The sequence below is a fragment of the Notechis scutatus genome, chromosome 11, assembly GCF_049901735.1.
Source record: "Notechis scutatus isolate UNSWTSFEM ecotype Mainland chromosome 11, rNotScu1.2, whole genome shotgun sequence".
Lineage (NCBI taxonomy): Eukaryota > Metazoa > Chordata > Lepidosauria > Squamata > Elapidae > Notechis > Notechis scutatus.
In genome coordinates, this window is record NC_142019.1 from 13,492,554 (window position 1) to 13,516,018 (window position 23,465).

The 23,465-nt window shown below is 43.8% G+C and overlaps 1 protein-coding gene across 7 annotated transcripts in view; it reads right to left on the bottom strand.

The window, feature by feature from the left end:
- The window catches only part of LOC113428496 (ATP-dependent chromatin remodeler CHD2-like), a 91,468-nt gene that overhangs the window by 25,887 nt on the left and 42,116 nt on the right, over positions 1-23,465 (bottom strand). For 6 of the 7 annotated variants that reach the window (XM_087972820.1, XM_087972819.1, XM_087972818.1 and 3 more), the window contains 17 exons: positions 22,630-22,855; positions 20,673-20,773; positions 17,344-17,388; positions 16,963-17,138; positions 15,550-15,674; positions 13,928-14,144; positions 12,693-12,782; positions 11,318-11,508; positions 10,273-10,461; positions 7,471-7,633; positions 6,559-6,711; positions 4,333-4,404; positions 3,111-3,260; positions 1,748-1,896; positions 947-1,043; positions 676-768; positions 417-590 (listed from right to left, as the gene is read on the bottom strand). In XM_087972820.1, the coding sequence (XP_087828946.1) occupies positions 417-590; positions 676-768; positions 947-1,043; positions 1,748-1,896; positions 3,111-3,260; positions 4,333-4,404; positions 6,559-6,711; positions 7,471-7,633; positions 10,273-10,461; positions 11,318-11,508; positions 12,693-12,782; positions 13,928-14,144; positions 15,550-15,674; positions 16,963-17,138; positions 17,344-17,388; positions 20,673-20,773; positions 22,630-22,855 (2,411 nt within the window). The remainder of the gene's footprint in view (positions 1-416; positions 591-675; positions 769-946; positions 1,044-1,747; positions 1,897-3,110; positions 3,261-4,332; positions 4,405-6,558; positions 6,712-7,470; positions 7,634-10,272; positions 10,462-11,317; positions 11,509-12,692; positions 12,783-13,927; positions 14,145-15,549; positions 15,675-16,962; positions 17,139-17,343; positions 17,389-20,672; positions 20,774-22,629; positions 22,856-23,465) is intronic. The other variant, XM_087972821.1, reaches the window with a different exon arrangement.

The following is a 23,465-nucleotide window of genomic DNA, read 5'->3' on the forward strand; positions in this document are numbered from 1 at the left end:
TCTGCAATTCCTTCTCCTGCCCTGTCAAGTTAATTACTGCAGCATGGTTTGCTTGGATTTTTAGTTATAGTTTATAAGTACTTTGTTTTTGGACTGAATTTCCTCCACTTAAAAGACTGTTCCTGGGAGAGTTTTTTCTCCAGCCGAAGGTAACCTGGACACTGGTGGCAAAGTTGGAGATAATAAAGGAACCCTTCTTGTTTATTTGACTGTGTTGCCTTTGTGCCACATCCCAGGATACCACATTACCCTTCTTCAAAATTAAGCATCTATTGTATCTCCAGCAGAACCATCTGCATCTGAAAGTCCTCCATTGCTATTGTTTTGAAAGGTTTTTTTTTTCATGCAGGATGAGGTGAATCTCACATCTCATGTGTGAGATGCTCCTGTTATGAATCTTACACTAGAAAAATTACCTTTTTGGCTGAGCTGCGAATCCTGGGCAGCATGTATATCTCCTCGAGTTCTTTCTGCCGCTCCTCTTCTTCCACTTTCTTCCTTTGTTCCTCAGGAATGATGTTTTCCCACTCCTTCTGAGATTTCTCTTCCGCCTCGGCTTCTTCCTCTTCTGTTGTAGCAAAGTTTGCTACCTAAGAGGAGAAACATTACTCCCTTTAAGGCGCTGATAATGCCACAAATTCTGAAACCTTTGGTGCTCCTTTTCTGGGCCCGTACCTTAAATTGTGAGAGCAGTTCGTCTGTTGCACTTGTGGATGGTTCATTCTCTCGCGTCTCAGCCAGGCGTAAGATTTCCTCAATGTCCATTTCCTAGAAGCAGGGGCAAGAGTGCAGTCAGACACACACCAATATGAAATATTTAATATTGTCTTTCTACAATCCTGATATGGAAATGAATTGAATCGAGTTAAATCTCTGCCAATTTCAAATGACATCCCAAGGAGAATCAAGGTAATCTCTACCCAGACGTATGGATCAAAAAACTCACTTGTGGTTCAGATTCTTCCCCTTCGGGTTCTTTAAAAAGCTCTTCGGCTCCAAATTTCAAGATGGCGGTCAGTTCCTCCTTGTTGAATGGGTTTGTCCTAGAAAAAAGCATGAAGCCACTGGCTTGAACAAAGATTTCCAGTTTACAAGTACTTGGACCATATCTTAGCTCACTTTTCCAGGATCTCAAATAATCTAGATCAGGGGTGTCCAACCTTGGCAACTTTAAGACTTGTGGACTTCAACTCCCAGAATTCCTCAGCCAGCTTTGCTGGCTGAGGAATTCTGGGAGTTGAAGTCCACAAGTCTTAAAGTTGCCAAGGTTGGACACCCCTGATCTAGATCCTTGTACTTATCCTTTGATAAGAAGTCCCATCCAACTCCTAATCCCTTTTGAGCTGAAGAAACCAGACAATTTGCCATTCTGAGTAGCTAAAATTATTATTTTTGTCTTTTTAAAATCAAACAGTCAATGTTACAAATAAAATGTTTTTCTTTAAAAAAAAAAAAAGACAGCAACATTAGCATAAAGCATGCATTTAGGTATGAATGACTATGTCTGGCTCATTTTATCTCAAAACCAGCTCATTTTATCTCAAAACAGGACTCAGTGCTAAATCACTTGGTGTGTACTGCCTGCTAAGCTGAAGCCAATTCCAGAATCCACTGGTAGAGAGGATCCCTTCCCACTGAACAGTTCAGCCCAATTAAGCCTAAGTCTTATCGCCTTCTCAGATTAACATTCAAATGGTGCCACATAACAGCCATTTTGATCAGCGGACCAGAAGTCCCATCGCCTTACTTGGATCTATCAGAGCTGTTGTCCAAAACTGTCCGGCCTGTGGTGTCCATTCGCTGTATCACAAGATGGTCCAGCACCATTTTCTTCTTTGCTCTTTCTATAATCTCCTCTTCCACTGTTCCCTTTGTAACCAAGCGATAGATATTTACCTGCAGAATCCAGGGGATGCGTGAAATAGCTATAAAGGTAGCTTTTTATCCCTGGTGCAGCCAAGGTGAAGTGCAAAAATCTCTCTTGAATCTGTCCCTAGTTCAATGATTCATCCTGACCTTTTTAAAGGATCGGGAAGGGACAGGTATCAAGGACCAACATGCTGCAAACCATAAGCTACCGGCTTCTAATACCTTACAACAAAAGTAGAAATTATCCCATCAGGATTATTTACCTTTCTGAAGGTAGATGTCTTGTTTTCACCCATGTCTACCAAGGCAGCCCCCTTAGGTGAACTTTCAAATATCTAAGACCAACCCCACCCCAAATCCCCCCTACCTATGTTATTTAACTTTGCTGCCCACTATTTCAAAAACAACAAAACAAATAACCAGAATTTTCTTAGCCAGCCTATCTAATATAAAAAGGCAGACTCTGAAAATCAGAAATGCTGATCTGGGCCAACTGAGGAAGAGCCACAAATAAAATGTGCCTGCTCCACAATTTGGCCAAATTCAAACTGCTCAATTCCCACAATCCTTAGTAATAAGTGAAGCTCAACTGGCAGGGGCTACTCAAGCAGACCAATAGGAAGCCCCCCCCTCCCCTAATGGCCTTCATCACTGGGTTACAGGTTCTAAATCCCATTGCTCAGTGAGGTAAGAGTCAACTGACATGGCAGACAACCAATCTGGTCTATGCTTCAGATGTTGGTCTCGAGACCCGCAGATTGGATTTCTAGTCCCACTTTAGGCATGAAAGCCAGCTGGATGACTTGGGACCAGTCACTCCTTCTCTGCCCAACCAACCTCATGGGGTTGTTGTGGGGAAAACAGGAGTCGTATTAAGTATGTTCACTGCCTGGAGCTAATTATAAAAGCAATAAAGGCAGAATAAAAATGGAATAAATAATCATATTACTTAGCCCTTGTCACATTCAGGGGATCTGAAAGAATAGGGCAATCTAGTTAACAGCCAGATAGTACCTGCCTGGAAATAAATTTCTCCCCTTGTTTTCTTGTAGCCAGAGAAGACAAAGCAACTGGGAAGGAATTAATTTACAGACTGCTACCCTCTGGCTGTTAACTAAATTTCCCTATTTCTGACTCCTTTCAGATGCGCTGAGTGTTGGCTCCCAGAATCCCCCATTCCCCCTTGCTAGGAACTGAAGTCCCCACCATTATCTAAAGGAGGAGAATTGTTTCTCACTAACTTGTTTCTTTTGCCCAATCCGATGAGCACGAGCCTGAGCCTGCAGGTCATTCTGGGGGTTCCAGTCCGAATCGAAGATCACCACCGTGTCAGCCGAGGCCAAGTTGATCCCCAGGCCGCCAGCACGCGTGGAGAGTAGAAAGCAGAAGTCCTAAGGACGTGCAACGAAGGGAAACACACATTTAGGTCTGTGTTTGGATAGGCCCAGGAGGAGAAGTCAGCAAAGGACCAGCCAGGTTACGGGCCAGCAGGGCATCACAAGCAGATGGAGACATGTACGGTAATACCAAAGTTCTTCTACACCAGTTACAGGTCGTCCTCAACTTACAAACATCCATTATATATTGACCATTCAAAGTTACAACTGCACTGAAAAAAAGGTGGCTCACGACCCTTTTTCACACTTATGACCATTGCAGCCTCCGCTCGGTCATGTGATTTACATTTGGATGCTTGGCAACTGCTTCATATTTATGACGGCTGCTGTGCCGCAAGGTCGTTTGAACCCTTTTTGTGATCTTCTGACAAGCAAAGTCAGTGTGGAAGAAGCCAGATTCACGAGTTACTCATTTAATAACGGAAGTGATTCACTTAACAAACACAGCAAGAAAAGGTGACAAAATGGGGGCAAACCTCACTTAACAGCCTCGTAAATTTCGGGCTCAATTATGGTCACGAGTTGAGAACTGCCTGTGGTTGTTTACTGACAGAGCACAGAGCAGGGCAGCCTGTTCTCTTGTCCTATCCCAAACATTACCTTAAAAGAGGAGTAAGAAGAGGCCTCCTCAGAAACATGTCGCTGTTATGCAATGCCTCTAGAGATAATCCTCGACTTACAACCACAATTGGGGAGGAGTTTTTACTCTCCCTAATAAGGTAGCCAGAAGAAGTTGTCAACAAAGCTCAAAACACGGCCAAGATATGCTGGCTAAGCAAACCATGTTTCCATTGCGGTGAGAAGCGGAGAGTCCACTCCTGTGACCTACAGCTGGTCCTTCAGCAACTCTTGAGTGCAAACTAAACTTTTCCTTCCTCTGTCCAGTTCTGCCAGCCTCCCTCCAAGACTCTTCATATCTCCAGGCCTTTGCCAACAGAAACACAACCGACATCTTCCTTCCCTCCCACCAAGGAAGCACCCATTGCTACGCCTTGTAGCACCCCCGTCCCAGGCAGCCCCCGCACCTCCTCCCCACCTGTTTACCCACACCTGGCTCCAGCCCTACCTCCGAGCCTTCAGCGTTGAAATGATCCAGGGCCTGCTTCCGGATTTCTCCTTTGATGGAACCGTCCAGGCGCTGCAGAAAACAATAAGTGAAGAGGTCAGGGGATTTCCAAAGCAAACCTCACCTCCAACCCACTCCAGCTGCCCCCAGGTCTCCTCCAGAAACTCCAATCTCCTCCGATGGTTTCCCCTTCAGCTTAGAGCAAGACAACAGTCTAAAAATAACCACGATTAAAAATAACTCAGGCTGTTCCTGCTGCTGGGAATGGTGGCCAGGAGGCAGAAAGACCAAGGTCCTGCAGCTAAGAGGGTTTATGGAGGGAAAAGAAAAAAGAAAAAAGGAGACAAACAGAGCTATCAGGGGAAAGTGAGCCACTCCAAGAAGTGTGCTTCCCCAGGGTCTGGATTAAATGGTATCTTAAAACGGATTACATCCTACGATTAAGGGCTGAACGATATGTAGGTTAATACAGGGAGTCGTTGACTTACAGTCACATCTGAGCCCAACCTTTCTTTGGTTGAAGTGAGTTTTACATTTGCTAAGTGAGTTCTGCCCCATTTTACGACCTCTCTTGCCAGAGTTGTTAAACGAATCACTGCAGTTGGCAGCAAGTTTTTTTTTAAATGAATCTGGCTTCCCTGTTGACTTCGCTTGTCAGAAGGTTGCAAAAGGGAATCACATGATCCCGGGACACTCTGCAACTATGAGTCTGTTGCCAAGCCTCTGAATTTTAATTATGTGACCACGGGGATCCTGCAAGGCCCATAAGTGTGAAAAATGGTTGTAAGTCACTTTTTTTCAGTGATGCAACTTCGGTCACTAAATGAATTGCTGTAAGTCGAGGGCCTCCTGTATTATTTGAAGCTTTTTATTTGAAGTTACAGTTCCTTTGAATGTCTTGTTTTATCACTGTTGCATCATTTTGATCTCACTACTAGTAAAGCACTGTGTAGTGGTATATAAGTCTAAGTGGTACTGATATTATTTTTGGCTTTTCTTCCTTTTTCTAAAAACTATTTCTGTTTTTGTGTTCTGCTTTTTTTCTAATTAATTAAAAGCAATAATAAAAAAAGGAGTCCCTGTGGATTTTATTCCGCTAGTTGTTGCCAACTAGAGGGACCGGTACTCATCTCCGTTTCAAGGCCCTTGAGCCAGCGCTGTCCGAAGACATTCCCGCAGTCATGTGGCCAGCATGATGCCACAGAGTGCTACTTCCCAATGAAATGGTACCTATTTATCTACTTGCATTTGCATGCTTTAGAACTGCTAGGCTGGCAGGAGCTGGGGCAAGGATCACTAACATTAAAAGCAATAAAAACAACTAAAACAACCTTTCTTGTTAGGCAGAAAATAAAAAGCTTCCCATCTGGTATCTTCCAACGCCTGGCAAGGGAGAATAGAAAGTAGAACCCTTGCCCATTATAGCCAAGTTCCTCCAGAAAGCCTGCAAGATTCAATTATCTGCAAACATCCCCCTTAAAGCTGGTCTTTCTCCTTCGTCCACCATAAGGCAAAATACACTTGAGAGCCTCCTGCTGCCCCACCACCATATCTATCTGTCTGTCTGTCTGTCTGTCTATCTATCCATTCATGTGTCTGTCCATCCATCCATCCATTCTTCCATCCATCCAGTCTACCTATATATCTATGTATCATCTATCTATCTATCTATCTATCTATCTATCTATCTATCTATCTATCTATCTATCTATCTATCTATCTATCTATCTATCTATCTATCTATCTATCTATCTATCTATCTATCATTTCTATCATCTATCTATCTATCCTCTCCCTCCCTCCCTCTATCATATCTATCTATCTATCTATCTATCTATCTATCTATCTATCTATCTATCATCTCTATCTATCTATCATCTATCTATCTATCTATCTATCTATCTATCTATCTATCTATCTATCCCTCCATTCATGTGTCTGTCCATCCATCCTTCCATCTTTCCATCCATCCATCCAGTCTGTCTGTCTGCCTGCTGCCTCTCTCTCTCTCCCTCCCTCCCTCCCTCCCTCCCTCCCTCTCCCTCCCTCCCTCCCTCTCCCTCCCTCCCTCCCTCCCTCCCTCCCTCCCTCCATCCATCCATCCATCCATCTATCTATCTATCTATCTATCTATCTATCTATCTATCTATCTATCTATCTATCTATCATCTATCTATCTATATCTCCATCCATCCATTTTTCTATCATCAAATTCCTGGTCTTCACCTGGAAAGGGTAGTGCTTGATGGCCAGATATTCCGCCAAGATGTCCAACATTCTCACCATCTGGGAGAAGATGAGGACCCGGTTGCCCCTTGCACGGAGCCTGCTGAGCAGTTTGTCCAGAAGGATGAGCTTTCCACTGCTCCTGATTAAAGACTAAGAAGACAAGATTGAGCATGAAGTGGTAGTTCCAAATCTGATGGAGCAAAGTTGACTGAGCAACTCAGCATCATGACGGTCTTAGTAGAATTAACAGAAGTAACAATGAAAATGAATGCAAAGAGGTTCTAATTCTTGTTGTTCTAATTCTAATTCCTTGTTCTAATTCTCCTTGCCCATCAGCTCGGTAGATTAACTTAGGCAACTTATATCTGTTTCCTGGCAATAACCAATTTTTATAGACCATCTTCCACAATCTACCCCCACCCTCCAATTGAGTAGTTATGTTGGTTGGAGAGACCAGAAGTCCTACTTCAATATATTCGATATGTTCAGGTAAGAAAAAGTTGACTTTCAGGCTAGATCTCAAGTTCCTGTGAGATCACCTGAAGCCTTTGATATATTTGGGAGCCTTATACAATGTTAAGCATCAGAGCTTTTTAATCTATTCCTCAATTTTACAATTCTTCTCCAGAGCATCACGCTTAGCCGTACAACCAACTAACAGTATTATGAGTTCCATCTCTGACTAAATCCTTAATTTCTTCATTAAGATTCAGGCTTTAGCCATACGTGAGAAAAGATCCACAAAACGGTCTCAAAATAGCAGCAGGAAGTTTGCAAGATTCAGACCTGCCAGGTGTTGCAAATGTAGCTTTACAATAAAGTAGAATTAGCTCATCTAGTTGAGTTTCCTGTCTGATTTATCTGGAAAGGGCTGACGTTACCAGAAGTCTTCCCCCAAGGTCTACCCACCTGCAGCCTCTCCTGGTTGTTTTCCTTCTCATTCTCTTCTGGAGGTTTAATCAGGTAACAGTGATTGCAACATTTCTTCAGCTCCATCACGATGTTCAGGAAGCCAGAAGTGCTGCCACGTGTTCCCTTGGACAGGGCTTTGTAATTCCTTGTTAAAATCCATCTGAAGGGTTAGCAGGTAACAAGCATCAGTTTTTCAGCCCCTCTAGTGGCTTCAAGAAAGCAAGCCAGCACATACAGAATACAGAATAACAGAGTTGGAAGGGACCTTGGAGGTCTTCTAGTCCAGTGGTCGCCAACCAGTGGGCCAGGGACTACTGGTGGTCCGCGAGAAAATTTTGGTGGTCTGCAGAGAAATGTCACCCTCAAAGCACCTCCCAAAGCAATCCATTCAGGCTGCACAGGAACACAAGGCTGCGCTGCCCACATGGCTTGCAGGAACACAAGGCTTGTGTCGCTTGCATTGTGAACAACACAAGGTAGTGAGGGGAGGAAAGGTGGAGGGGGGGGAACTTGCCCCACGCGCCTGGCCCGGCCACTGGGCTGCTTCTTTCCGCTTCTTCTTCTGCTTTTGGCTGCATGCATGGAAAGCAGCAAAAGTCTTTCTTTCTCCCCCCGCAAACTCTGCGAGAAATGAGTCTTTGGGACCCTGCGAGGCCTTCTGCTCCAAGAGGCTGCATTGGCATGACAAGTCTCACAAAGATTCATTTCTGGAGGAATTTGGGGGAGAGAAAGAAAGACTTCTGCTGCTTCTCCTGCTTTCTTTGCATGAAGCCAAAAATATCTCTTCCCCCACTCCCGAGAACGGAGCTGGAGACGGAATCCTGCGGTCCCAAATAAAGAATGATCGATTGGTAGGAAAACGGGGTGGAGAATCTTCCTGCAGATTTTGGGGATTTTCCCAGGGTCTCTGGTCCGCGGGATTTAAAATTATGAGTTTGGTGGCCCCTGAGGTCCAAAAGGTTGGCCAACCTCCTGCTCGAACAGGGGACCCTATACAGGTAGTCCTCAAGTTACAACAGTTCATTTAGTGACCGTTTGAAGTTACAACGATACTAAAAAAAGTAATTTATGACTGTTTTTCACACTTATGATCGTTACAGTATCCCTGTGGTCAAAATTCAGATGTTTGGTAACTGGCCTGTATTTATGACGGTTGCGGTGTCCCTAGGTCATGTAGTTACCTTTTGTGACCTTCTGACAAGCGAAGTCAATGGAGATTCACTTAACAATTGGGTTACTAAGTTATCGACTGCAGCGATTCACTTAATAACTTGATGCAATAAAGGTCGTAAAATGGGGGCAAAATTCATTTAACACTTGTCTCGCTTAGCAACTGAAATGTTGGGCTCCATTGTGGTCCTAAGTCCAGGACTACCTGTACCATTCTGGAAAAACAGCTGTCCAATCTCTTCTTAAAAACCTCCACTGAAGGAGCACCCTGAACTTCTGGAGACAAGCATCCTAGAGGCCTACAAGCTGTGGTGGTGCAGTGGTTAGAGTGCAGTACTGCAGGCTACTTCTGCTGCCTGCCGGCTGCCTGCAAATTTGGCAGTTCGAATCGCACCAGGCTCAAGGTTGACTCATCCTTCCATGGTGGGTAAAATGAGGACCCAGATTGTTGGGGACAAGAGGTTGACTCTGTAAACCTCTTAGAGAGGGCTGTAAAGCACTGTGAAATGGTTTTTAAGTCTAAGTGCTATTGATCTTCCTTCCTTCCTCCCTTCCTCCTTCCCTCCCTCCCTTAATTCAATTTCTCATTCTCCTTCCTGGTGGCTCAGTGTTTAGAATGCAGCATTGCAGACTAATTCTGCCAACTGCCACCAGTTCGAATCTCACCAGGCTGAAGGTTGACTCAGCCTTCCATCCTTCCAAGGTGAGTAAAATGAGGACCCAGATTGTTGGGGGCAATAGGCTGACTCTGTAAATCGCTTAGAGAGGGCTGGAAAGCACTATAAAGTGGTAAATAAGTCTACGTGCTATTGCTATTAAGCCTGGAAATGCAACTGGGGGCGCTGACAGAATGTGGCAACTTGGAATAAATAGCATGACGGCTCTGAGTAAGTTGCAGGGTTGAACCAAGAGGCAGCCAACGGCCTGCTTGAAGTCAGAGTCATTCTCAGTTACTCCTCATCTCTTAGCCCAGACACCTTGCAGGGTTCTTGTTGAGACAAAACAAGAGGGACTCTGTCACCATCTACCTCACCTTGAGAACCTCTCTCAGTAGGAGGAGGATGTGAATACAGTTGAAACAAGTTCGATCTTGGTTACAAAATCATTCCAACTACACCATTGCCTCCTACATTTGCTTCGCCTGGAGTGCTTTTCTACCATACAATGAACGCTTTGCTTCTGAGCTAAGGCCAGGCTGCATCCTTGTTAATTATTCAAATCTGAATGCTGTCCACTTTAAGACATTGTGTTCATTGACTGTACTCGCTCAATCAGCCTTCGTTTTTAATTTATGTAGGTTTATGGGGAGGGGAGAACTTCAATTATCACCCCACAAGGGGCCTTGTTGTGTGACTCGTGATGGCCAATTCGAACGAAATCCAGCTCAGAATGGCAGGCGCCTGCAGGGTTGCTACAGGAGACTTCCCAAAGTCTCCAATGTTGCATTTAGACTAGGGAAGAGGATCACTTGGAATCTGATTTGACTGGAGACCAGCAGACGGATGTTGGGCAACCTCTTCCTGTGTGCAGAAACCCAAGCACCATTCTAGTCTGACTTCCTTCCTGAGAAAAGTTATCTTGTGGTACCCATGCTGAGTATTTCTGCCCCACCACCAGAAGAACCCTTACTTGTAATACTGCTTCTGGAGGGCAGACATCTCCACCCGCAGGATCTGCTCTACTTTGGCTGGGAGGGATTTTTCCACATCCTTCTTCACCCTGCGCAGGAGAAAGGGCTCCAGGACCTTATGCAGGCACTGGTACCCGTTCTCTCGTCCTTTGCCGTGGTCCTCTTCAAAGTCTTCCCAGGATTCGAACCTGACAGCCACAGACAAGACAAGGAGGTGGGGGGGGGGGGGAGGGAGGAAGAAAGAGAGAGGAAGGGAGAGAGAGAGAGAGAGAGAGAGAGAGAGAGAGAGAGAGAGGGAAAGAATGAGAAACACTCAGGCCCACCTCCAAAGCCAATTTTGCAGATTAAAAAAGGGCCTTATCTAAGCATTATCTAGTCCATTCTTCCTTTCTACTGGCAAGGTAGGCACAAGCATACAGGCAGCCTCTTTTATTTCTATGGAGATTCTCAGTCATCCAGGTCAGGGCTGTCCCAAAAGTGTTTTTTCAAAAGGCAACTGGACTTTATTACCTTTTGAAAAAAGCACCTTTGGGGCCTCATGCATATCCCTGTTTAATTTTCACATAGGAGGCAGCCCAGCTCCTTAGAGACTCTGGGAAGCATTTTGACATTAAAAAGAGGAAAATTATAAAAAAAAATATAATTATAAAAAAATAAAACAAGAAAAAACATTGTATTTTCAGAAGAGAGACAATAAAACTAACAAAATTCTACAAGGGAATCCTACACATTTCATTAAAAGCTTTCACCAACTGCATAATGCTTCTGTGAATGCTTCCTGTTATCTAATAAAATTTATTATTGAAAAAAGTGCTATCAGATTCCTGGCTCTTTTTTTTTTTTTTTTTTTTGCCACAATAGATTAACAGAATACAGAACTTTTTTAAGAAATAAGTTTGTATTAGGCTTGCATTGATAATTTTGTACAATAACTTGGGCTTCTAAATATATCTTGCTCTAAAGGCCACTTTAAGTTTTGAGTTTCATTTACTTTCGCAGTTGCACCCTGTTGTGGCTAAAGAGCTACTTCCCAACTCAACTTACTTCTCTGGCATGATGAATTGCAGCAGGGACCACAGTTCCTTCAGGGAATTCTGAAGCGGTGTCCCAGTGATGAGCAGGCGGTGGTTGGACTTGAAGTCAATCAGTGTCTTGTAGAGCAAAGAATCGTCATTCTTCAAGCGGTGGGCTTCATCCACTCCTAGGAAGGCCCAGTTGATGCTTCCCAAAACGGCCTACAGAAGAAAAACTAGATGGGGCACACAGCAATAACACAGAACCACTTTAGGGAAGTCCTTTTACATCTGCTCTGGAAAACTTACACCTGTGTCCCAAGCGTGACAGGTTGCAACATACAGAATAACAGAGTTGGAAGGGATCTTGGGGGCTTTCTAAATGCAACCTCCAGCTCAAAGCAAGAGATTCTATACCATTCGGGACAAATGGCTGTCCAGCCTCTTTTTAAAAACCTCCAGGGTTGGAGCACCCACAACTTCTGGAAGCAAGCCATTCCACTGGTTAATTGTTCACACTGTCAGGAAGTTTCTGTTTAGTTCTAGGTTGTTTCTCTCCTCGATTTATTTCCATCTATTGCTTCTTGTCCTGCCTTCTGGTACTTTGGAAAATAGGTTGACCCCCCCCCCCCCTCTTCTTTGTGGCAACCCCTCAAACACTGCTATCATGTCTTCCCTACTCCTTCTTTTCACTAAACTAGACACTAGACAAGAATACCCTACCTCCAGATATTTCCCATCAAGAAGCTGCATAGAAGAAGGAGCATCCCAAATGTGAACCCAACATGGCCGCTTACTGCTTCACAAGGTTTTTAGTGAAGAAGTTATGTGGAAATATTCCTTCCTATATCAAGGATATAGAAAATTCAGCCCCCTCCCCCTATAAAGGTCTGTGGTTCCCAATCTCCACTACCACTCTGTCTACATAACAGTCCTTGGACCTTGGAATAAGTGTTGAAGACAGACCCACATCTTCCCATGAAGTACAGTTGGACAACACACTAAAGTGTGGGGCAGAATTAAAGCAGGTTGAAGATAGCTTAGAAAGCAAAAGGTGGTCAAACACCTTAAGAGCAAATACGATGCAGACATTGCTCATATTAGTTCTTTGAATTCATGGTATTTTGATCACAGTCCTTTGCACCTTAATGCTCCCAAAAACATTCCTGGGTAGCAGAATACTGGGAGAAGAAAGCCCCACAAAGGAATGGATGAGTTCTCCAGAAGCAGCTCATCCACTATGAGAATCTTAGGACTTTCTGAAGGGAAAGGAAGGACTTTCCCAAATCTTCACCTCCAATAGTAGCCATCCTTTCAGAGGCACAATAGCTAGGGCAGACAAAGGAAAGAAGATGGCAAGGGTTCCTCTTCCCTCTAAGTAGAAACTGCCTTGGCCCATCACTCACCTTGTCTTTCAGGAGGATCTCATAGGTTGTAATCAGCACATTGAACTTCAACCGTTTGGTCTGAGAATGGATCCACTCATACTCACGGATCTGAAGTAAAATGAATAAATAAATGGGTTGGTTTGGCAATTTGAAGATATGTGGATTTCATCCCCCAAAATTTCCCCAGCCAGCAGATGATACCACCTACTCATCCAACAGCTCTTTTTTTTTTTTCATGCAAAAGCCTGTCTCTAGGCCAAAATGAAATTTGATTTTAGTTCAGCAATAGCGCTTAGACTTATATGCCGCTCCATGGTGCTTTTACAGCCCTCTCTAAGAGGGTTACAGAGTCAGCCTTTTGCCCCCAACAATCTGGGTCCTCATTTTACCGACCTCGGAAGGATGGAAGGCCGAGTCAACTTTGAGCCCGTCAGGATCGAACTGCTGGCAGTCGGCAGAATTAGCCTGCAATACTGCATCCTAACACCGCACCATAATGGCTCTTATCCTGTCCTGGGAAAGCTGTCAGCTATAATCTATTCAACAGGGTTAAACAAATAATGGATCTAAGCATCCAGGCAAATTTGGGCACGGTTCTGCATGCCAGCTATCCATTTGGGCACGGTTCTGCATGCCAGCTACCCAACACGTGAGAAGATGGCCTCTAGGTTGCTGAAGCATTTCCATGCCCAATACTCAGATAAACCTAACTAATCGTTTATATTTCTCTTCTCTTTTATCTTCCAGGTGTTCTCTTTCTTCTAGGGGGGGCAGCATGCCAGGTCCCCATAGATCCCCAACGGGATGCTGCCATTCTGATAGGGAAGGCCTGAATGCCAGTTTACAACTTTTTCCTATTTCTGGTCTTTCCTTTACTTTGCAGTACCTTCCTGGGAATGTGAGGGGGGAGGGAATAGCCTGTGGCCATCTTGTCTCAGCTCCGAGGAACCGAGCAAATGGCGTCTGAGAACAGCTTATCACCTTCTCAGCTTGAGGTTCTCATAACAACATTGCACCTCTGGATTGGCTCACCTCTGGACTGGCCAAAGGAGGGGTTTCTACAACTTTTAACCTAACAGTTTTGAGCGGGAATTTCAGATCATGCCTTGCTTTTCTTACTATCACTGTCTCCCAATAATGGCACTTTCATTTCTGTGTCGTACACCCTGTAGCTCACCCCACAGAGCTGTAGAAAAAGAGAAATGTGTTGTCCTAGTCCCATTCAACCCCTTCCTCGATGCTAGTTTACGCACAGCATTCCTGCTCAGCTGATCTCCAATGTACACAACCACGTTGACCTCAGGGGCCCAGATCTCAAACTCCCTCTGCCATGAGGTTAGGGTTGACAAAGGCACCACAATCATAAAGGGGCCATAGAGCTGGTGCTGGTAGAAGAGGTAGCAGAGGAAAGAAATGGTCTGGATGGTCTTCCCCAAGCCCATCTCGTCCGCCAGGATGACACTGTTGTTCCTGAGGAAGCAGACAAGGAAAGGGGTCAAGCCAGCATAGTCATGTCAATGAGCTCCCTTTTTCCTTCTCCCTTTCAATTCTGGAGAACATCTGGAGGCAGACAGATATTCCCCAATGCCTTCCATTGAGGATCTGTTTCCCGCATGAACCAGAAAGAGGGTTGAGAAAATATTTACAGACCCCCTGACATCCTGGACATAAACTATTTCAACTTCTCCCCTCAGGACACCGCTATAGAGCATTGCATGCCAAAACAACCAGACATAAAGATAGTTTTTTCCCCCCTTCTTGTGCCATCACTCTGCTGGAAATTCCCCACAACACTGTCTCACTTCTCATCTTTTCTCATCTTCTTGTCTTTCCTACTATCTTCTCCTATTGGTTTCTTATGATTTTATCAATTGTTGTTTGTAATTTGTGATTAATGATTGTAATTATGATTTATAACTCAGGACCTATTATTTGCTGTTTATATGAACACTGTGAACTAATGCACCAGAGACAAATTCCTTGTGTGTGCAATCACATTTGGCCAATAAAAAAAAAACCTATTCTACTCTATCCTATCCTATTCCTATTCCATTTCCTATTCTTATTTCTATCCTATTCTAATTCTGTGCTACTCTACTCTCAGTCTTTCTTGTCATTTGGACCTAAAAAAGTCATTTTTTGTTTTTGTGTCCATTTATTTTGAGAGCCAGGAAAGTCTACGGAGTAGTCTGGCTGCCAACAGTTGCTAGTTCATTTAGTTCATGCTGTCACGTCATCCCAGGGTGCACCATGAGGAGGTAAACTACCTTCACACAATTCTGAAAATGATATGCACCTCACACGGTGCCTGCCAGGACTCATTGCATAAGATGGGGCTCTGTATCCTCCCCTTAGTGTGACTGGGGAGTCCCACACCAAACTGTAGGTGTTGCATCATGATCAGAGGTAAACTGAGGGCATATATCGTTCCAGTATCCGATTTGTTTTCATATAAATGATGCTGCACCTCAATGGTTAGATGGCGTAGAGAAGACATTGATATCTGAATGTGGACATTTTTAGTATTTATATTATATTGTGTTTTATTAACCTACTTGCCTCCCAAAAGTTGTAGGCACTCCAGTATTAAAGGTTTTACAAGAATAGATTGAACAACCATTTGTCTGAAATGGTACAGGGTTTTCCTGCCTGAGCAAAGGGATGGACTAGAAGACCTTCAAGGTCCCTTCCAACTAGGGTGAAATGTTCATATATGTTGCAAATCCATGGATGATACGTCATATGCTAAATATAGAAATAACCACCTGAGCCCATTGGTAAGAGACACCGCTTCAGATCAAGGGAGGAGCATCAAAAATCTCTTTCTGGACTATGTTTTTTGGAGCAGGGATAAGAAGCACCTGCCCTCACTTACTTGCACCAGGAATGAGCCAACCAATTCAAGCCCTCCAGCTGATAGTCACGGAGTTCCAGATTCTCCCCACCAATGTAGGAAGGTTGGTTCTTCAAGGCCACAAAACGAGGCCTTTGCTTCAGCACCTAAGAGAAAGACATCCATCATTCTCCCAGCTTCACAGACCTGCTGCTGCTCTGGAGAATTACAGCTGGCCCTCAATTTATGACCACAGTGCCATTGTAACTTCAAACAGTCACTAAGTGAAGTGTTGTAAATCAACAGTTGCATGCAACCGACCTGTGTTATCTGGTTGTATTCTTTTAAGGAGACTGAGACATGCTTCTATATGGTCATTATATGATTGCTACAACAAGAAGTCTAAAAGTGGCCCAGGACTTTTGCACAGTATTGTAAACCTTGTAAATATACAACACATGGCCAAACTACCCCATCTTTAGTTTGCAAGAACATAGAACTTTATGATATGGAGCAAGGGAGGGAGAATCTGCAAACGGAAGCTAATTTTCCTTCTAAAAAGCACAATATTTATTTTAATGGAGTAAGGTCCTGAATTTAAAAGAATCTCTCTCCAGCATGGAAAATTGGGCACAAAAAACACTGATCTGCCTTCATGACTTGATGTCAGAACACTATTTCAAAGATAAATCATCTAGGAGAGGAAAAAAACCCTTAATTTGCATTCAGTACTGCGTTTTTTGGGGTTTTTTTTTTCCAATCATGCAGCTGCTATATGCCTCAATTGCTGTGAACTCTGTATTTTGGGGAAGCAGCGCCGCCCCCTGACCAAGAGGAGAATATAAGTAATGGGAGAACTAGTTCTTTTTTCCCTTGTGCTCTGACTCTGCTGAACACCTAATTCTCACAGGGTGGTCTAATGTCTTTATTCATGTAGTATGGCGGTAGTATTATTATTTAATCCTTCTTAATATCTTCTTATCGGTATCATTAGGATGATGATGATGATTCTGTTGCTTTGAACGTACACCAAGTGTTTCTGCAACGGAGACAAATTCCTCGTGTGTCTAATCACACTTGGCTAAATAAACAATTCAATTCACTTTACACAGAGGCCAAAATGGGAAGAGCAATCTAAGGGGTTGCCATAAAGAGGAGGGAGTCAACTTATTCTCCAAACCACCTGAAAGCAAGACAAGAAACAATGGATGGAAACTAAGCAGGGAGAGAACCAACTTAGAAGTAAGCAGGGATATCCTTAGCAGTTACAATAATTAATCAGTGGAACAGCCTGCCTCCAGAAGTTGTAAATGCTCCAACACTGGAGGTTTTAAAGAAGAAAGTGGATAACCATTTGTCTGAAATGCTATAGGGCTTCCTGCCTAAGCGGGGGGGGGGGGTTGGACTAGAAGACCTCCAAGGTCCCTTCCAACTCTGTTTTTCCATTAGACTAACCTTGCAGTCCCGAGTAGGCATGGCTTTGGAGTTGTTCCTATTGTTGAAGCTATCAATACAGTACTGGAATTTTTTGCTGATCAGAGCTTCATCTTCCCAGCTACATTCTGCGTAGGGAAGTCCCATCCACTTGCAAAGGTACTCTGGCTCATTGGAGGAGGACTTGCGGTTGTGAACTGCAAATTTTGGGGCAGGGGGCAGAGTGGGGAGGGATGAAGAAATACATGATAAGAGCCCTGCCATATCCTCAATGGGCATGACGGAAATATCCTACCCATGGATATTTGAGTAAAATACGTGACTGAGTATTGCAATCAGACATCTCTACCAATCCGTATAATTAAACAAAAGCACGTAAATCAGCAAAACGAGTCACCTTACCTGGAAATTCAGTTCCAGGATTTGGCGATTTGTTTGTTTTCACCGCTGCGCATGAAACGAGAAAACAACATTCATAACTGTAATGATTAAATTAATCATTTAATCAATACGTTGCTTTTATTATATTTTTGTATAACAATTAATTCAAGGCGGCAAACGTATCTAATGCTTCTTCTTCCATCCTAATTTCCCCACAAAAATAACCCTGAAAGGGGAGATTGACTGGGTCAGGCCTGCCATCTTCAGCTTGGCACCTTGCTGGCATCCTGCCATTAAAGGCTAGGAGGGAGGGGAGGGACATGGGAGGGGGAACAAACGGGCAATCTGTCAACCCAGAAGTGGATCCGGCTGAGGCCATCTTGGAGGCTTCAGGGTTGCCACACAACAGAGTGAGGGGAGAAATAGTTAGATGGGGTTATGTAGCCACGCAATAAAGTCTTCCTGTGGGAACCAAGGACATTCTCACAGGTGGATGGCCAGAGAAATAGTGAAGTAACCAAGCAACCAGCCAGCACCAATGACCAGTGACTTGGGGGAAAGGGGAAACTTTTAATTAAGTGAAAGCCGCAGGAACTTTGCTTTCACCAGTTGGGCCAATATGATGTATCCAATAAAATTGTTCTTTGAGGACTTTGCCTGCCTGAGAGTCCTGCTTTCTATGGATGCATTACTTGGAATTCTGACACAATCAACCAACAGGTGTACGTGATGGGGAATCGGGAAATGGGAATGACAGCTCCATGAAGAGCAGGAGAGCTCGGAACCAGTTGGTGCCAGCCCCCAAGGCCGTGTACCCCGAGAAAGAATGTGATTTACCCTGAAACATTTCAGCGTTCTCAAAACAAAACTCAAAAGTTTCGATGCAATTGGTTGTAAAAGGAACACACAAAAAAAGACACGACAATTCGTGAGTGCTTTTTGTAAAGATATGAATAAGGAAAGGTGTTTCCAGGAAGCATGTATTAAGCATATCTTTTTAAACGTAACTAAATCTTAGCTACCTCTGGAACAAATTTAGGATTTTTGCCTAAATTAGATAAACTGCCTTAGGTTAATCTTTAGCACTGGATACTCTCATTGCCAGGTGTCTATTAAGCTGCTAGCCTGGGTTTATGGGAATTGTAGTCCTAACGGATCTCAGTAGACAGTCAAAACTGTTCCTTCTCAGAACTTGTAAAGTTTTGACCACATATCCTGACGTGGAAGACTACAACTCTCACAATATTTGGGAGTTGCCAATACCTAGCAAGCTCTCTGCATCCCTGGAGCTAATCTTGTTAAGCCAGTTTTTTAAGGAAACACTTTTTAAAAGAGAAGGGAATGTGCTGCAGAGCAAATTACAAGTTTTAATGTGTTTTCAAGAATGGCTCTGGGCCCCGAGGTGTTCTTAGAAAATTACAAGCGGTGGCTGGTCTTTTCTTAAAAGTGCAGTCAGCTGCCCAGGAAACCCCAAAATAGCAGCAGGAAAACCAGCACGAGTGGCAGATGCCATCGGGCAAGGTGGATGCATCCTGTTATTATGCAAACAATGCTCAGATGTCATGATACAAGTACGCAACTGCATTGGTTGCTTGTTGTTGTGGTTTGTTATGGGTGCCCATCTCTCCAGGTGAATGGCCAGGACTGGAACCACACATTTTAAGTGCCACATTACAATTAGTCTACCAAACTTCCAGGGTGGCCCTTTTTTATAATTCTCAATATGCCCACAATGCCAACAAGATTGCCTACAGGCAGTTCTTGACTTCTGACCACAACTGAGCTTCTAATTTACATTGATAAGACAGGTGTTAATTGAATTCTGTTTACATTTTACAAGCTTTCTTGCCATAGGTGTAAAGTGAATCACTGCAGAATACAGCCGTTAAGTGAATCTGGCTTCCCCATTGACTTTGCTGGTCAGAAGGTCACAAAATGCCACGTGACCCTGGGATGCTGCAACCATCATAAATATGACTCAGTGAAAGGTTGTAAGTCAAGGACTCCCTTTCTGGGGGGTTTTTTCTCCTGCTTTCATTCATTCTCGGAAAAAAAAAATCTTTCAAAAGTTTTGGCCACCACAATGTAAAAAAGATGTTGAGATTCTGGATAGAGTTCAGAGAAGAGCAGCAAGGATGATTAGGGGACTGAAGACTAAAACATATGAAGAAAGGTTGCAGGAACTGGATATGTCCAGTCTAATGAAAAGAAAGACTAGAGGAGACAGGACAGCAGTGTTCCAATATCTCAGGGGCTGTCCCAAAGAAGAGGGAGTCAAGCTATTCTCCAAAGCACCTGAGGTCAGGACAAGAAGCAATGGGTGGAAACTAATCAAGGAGAGAAGAACTAAGGAGAAATTTCCTGACAATTAGAACAATTAATCAGTGCAACAACTTGCCTCCAGAAGTGGTGAATGCTCCAACACTGAAAGTTTTTAAAAAGATGTTGGATAACCATTTGTCTGAAGTGGTGTAGGATCTCCTGCCTAGGCATGGGGTTGGACTAGAAGACCTCCAAGGTCCCTTCCAACTCTGCTATTCTATTCTAAAAGAAAATCCCATCAGCTTCAGAAGCCTTAAATGCCCTTTGTTTTCAGCCATACAAGACATGTCTTCCCAAAATATAGATGAAGGGGCCGTGGCTGTCGTTCTGCTGAGCTAACACATCGCAAGCTGACAGCCTGACTTTAATAATGGGGGGAGGGGGCAATGGGGGTAGGGATGCAGGAAGGGAATCAGGAGGAATCAAAACCAAGCCATCCTGTGGGAAGCACCAGCCATCTTAAGGTTACACTAAAAGAATGCGGACAGGCTCCGTTTCCCAAACAATTTGTTAATACTTAATTGGACAATGACTGATAATAGCAATAGCAGTTATATACTGCTTTACGGTGCTTTACATCCCTCTCTAAGCAGTTTACAGAATCAGCCTATTGCCCCCAACACTCTGGGTCCTCATTTTACCCACCTCGGAAGGATGGAAGGCTGAATCAACCTTGAACCTGGTGAGATTCGATCTGCCAAATGGCAGGTAGCCGGCTACAGCAGAAGTAGCTTGCGGTACTGCACTCTAACCACTGCGCCACCAAGGCTCTTAAACAGGGGGGTTGGCCAGGAACCAGGGAAAGTTAACTATATTTTTTTGCGCGTGGAAATCTCAGATCCAGCTTTGCCTCTTCCGTAACCACTTTGGCTTTTAGTAAAGTATATTTGGGCTAATCAGGGGGCCAGGAGTCTTTCTTTTCCATTGACCAAGTTGGGAAAGTTGACAGAAGGGTTCAACCAGAAACATGTGGGATGTATTTCTGCTTCAGCCCCGATGGCCTGATTCTTTTTTGACCCCAAACTCACCAATCACTCTTTCCACAATCTGGTACTGTTTGTTCAACTCAGCTGCCAGTTCCTGTTGGCAGTTGAAATACTCTACGTCTTCTGGGGTGACCTTTTCCAACCTGGGTATAAAAATAAAAAGAACAAATCAGGTGGTGTTTTTTTTTTGCAACCAGCGTGTTAAAAACTATTCTGCTCTTACTATTGCACCAAACTTTTGGAAGTGGGGCTCATGAACCCTCTTATGAAAATTCAGCTTTCTTAAATTGTTTACAAAATATGAGTGTCTTGATGTTCACTGAAAAGATAGGACTTTAAAAAAAAGTTCAAAAACTAGTTTTTAGAAAAGTAAAAATGACTGGAATTTTCTGGAATTGAGGCCAGGTGGAATAGCCATATAAAACTTTGTGGATGTTATCTGAAAAAGTGGTTGCAGCCAGTTTCAAAGCCACTTGACTCCACATAGGAAAGGCTTCTCTATACTTGGCAACCTAGAAAAATCTAGTTTCCAAATGTCCACTTTAGGAGCAGAAATCAGGATCCTGAGTACTACAGAGACACAAAGACTTAACCCCTTTCAGACATGAAACTGTGCAACAGGTTTAGCCAATTTCTAACAATATGGGAAAGACACCATTTACTTATCTTGGAGTGTTCAGGGTCTGCAGGCAGTATTTTTTGCAACAAACTTGAGAGGTCTTTTTGTTTTAAATCCATCTCATTGGAGTGTTTCTATCTAATCTGGTGGGGATCCATCAGTTTTTAATACAGGTAGTCCACAATTTACAACTGTTCATGTAATGACCATTCAAAGCTACAACATCACTTAAAAAAAAGTGACCTACAACCATTTTTCACACTTACGACTGTTTGTATCATCCTCATGGCCAGTCACATGAATCAAAACAGTTGGGCAACTGGCTCAGATTTAGGATGGTCCCAGTGTCCTGGGATTATGTGATCCCCTTTTGTGACTTTCTGACCAGCAAAGTCAATGGGTAAACCATTCACTTAACAAACATGAAGCTAACAACTCCTGCCATGATTCACTTAACAAGTGTGGCAAGAAAAGTCAAAAGGGGGGGCAAAACTCACTTAACAAAGGTCTCACTTAGCAACATACATTTTGGGCTCAATTGTGGTCGTACGTTGAAGACTACTCGTAATCAGATGGGTTCAAAATGCTTCTTGAGCCACAATAATAAAAAAAAAGCTCGGGAAGCACAGATCAATCTATGTCATGCCCCTGTCGGAATCTGATTCAGAGGGGGAGGCCGAGCAGCTGACAGAGAGTGGGAATGTGGCTCCGTTGGCTATGGAAGAAATTGGGGAAGGGCAAAGCCCGGCTGGGCAGAGCAGGGGAGAGGTAGAGCAAGGGAGAGGGAATTCAGAGGAAGACCCAGGCCCACTCTCTCTTCATCCTAGGGCACGCAGAGAGGAATGGAGAAGGGAGCAATGTGAGTTGAGTGGCTTACGGGGGAGGAAAGAGCCTTGATCCCCTTCATTAGCTGCAGTTTGGGAACACAGTGTTTAAAAAGGGAAGCTGTGCGCAGTGAGCTGTTGGGAGCTGATTGTGAGTTATCTGTTATTGTCGAGGCTTATCTGGGTTCCTAGCATCTTCCAAACTCTGTGTGTTTTGTTGGCCTTTGAAGTCTGCAATTCCTTATCCTGCCCTGTCCAGTTAATTGCTGCAGCGTGGTTTGTGTGGATTTTTATTTACAATTTGTATGTACTTTGTTTTCGGACTGAATTTCCTCCATTTAAAGGCTGTTCTTGGGAGAGTTTTTTTCCCCAGCTGAAGGTAACTGGACATTGGGGGCAAAGTTGGAGGTATTAAAGGGACTTTTCTTATTTATGTAACTGTGTTGCCTTTGTGCCATGCCCCAGGTCATCACAATCTAGGAACTCTCATTTTCCATATAGGAAGCCCATAATTTTAATCCACGTTCTTAGCAGGCCAGAAGAAAGAAAAGCCTACCAACTGTTGATGTCTTCTTCTTTCTTCTTGAAGTTCTCCAGCTTCTTGATGCCTTTCACTTTCTGCTGCTGCAAGGAGTCCTCGCTTTCCCATGTGCTGTGGATGTATGACCAACCTTTCCATTTAACCAAGTACTGCACTTCCCCTTCCTCCTTTTCTGGGTCAAAATCGGCACTGGGATCACCGTTGGCTTCCATTGAGTAGACAGTGGTGGAGGCCCCAGTGGCTGCCGAAAGAACAGAAGTGAAAGTAGGTCAAATTTTGCAAAATGGTCTTGGGCCCTTTGCCCCCCTGGAGGGTTTCCATAAGTTTAGCTGCGCTCACTTCTAAACAATTCTATTTCATTTCCCCTACTAAAAAGTGGGCCAGCACTTAGCACTCCTTGAAAATGTTCTACTTTTGACTGTGAGAGTCGTGGTGGCACAGTGGTTAGAATGTGGAACTGCAGGCTATTTCTGCCGACTGCCGACTGCCAGCAGTTTGATTCTCACCGGTTCAAGGTTGACTCAGCCTTCCATCCTTCCTAGGGCTATAAAATGAGAAGCCAGACTGTTGGGGGGCAATTTGCTGATTCTGTAAACTGCTTAGAGAGGCCTGGAAAGCGCTGTGAAGCGGTTTATAAGTCTAAGTGCTACTGCTATTGTTTTTGCTCTCAGTTTTTGTTGCACTTCTCCATGGCTCTGGGAGCTTTCCCAAATAGGCCTATCCCAGAACGAAAAAGCCAGGTCCTTTTCAACCCTTAAAAGTCCTGTTCAGAGAATTGGCTTAAATGATCAATTGGGTGTCATGGTAAAGTCTACAGACCTAATGGCATTATTATACTGGCAAAGCTCTCC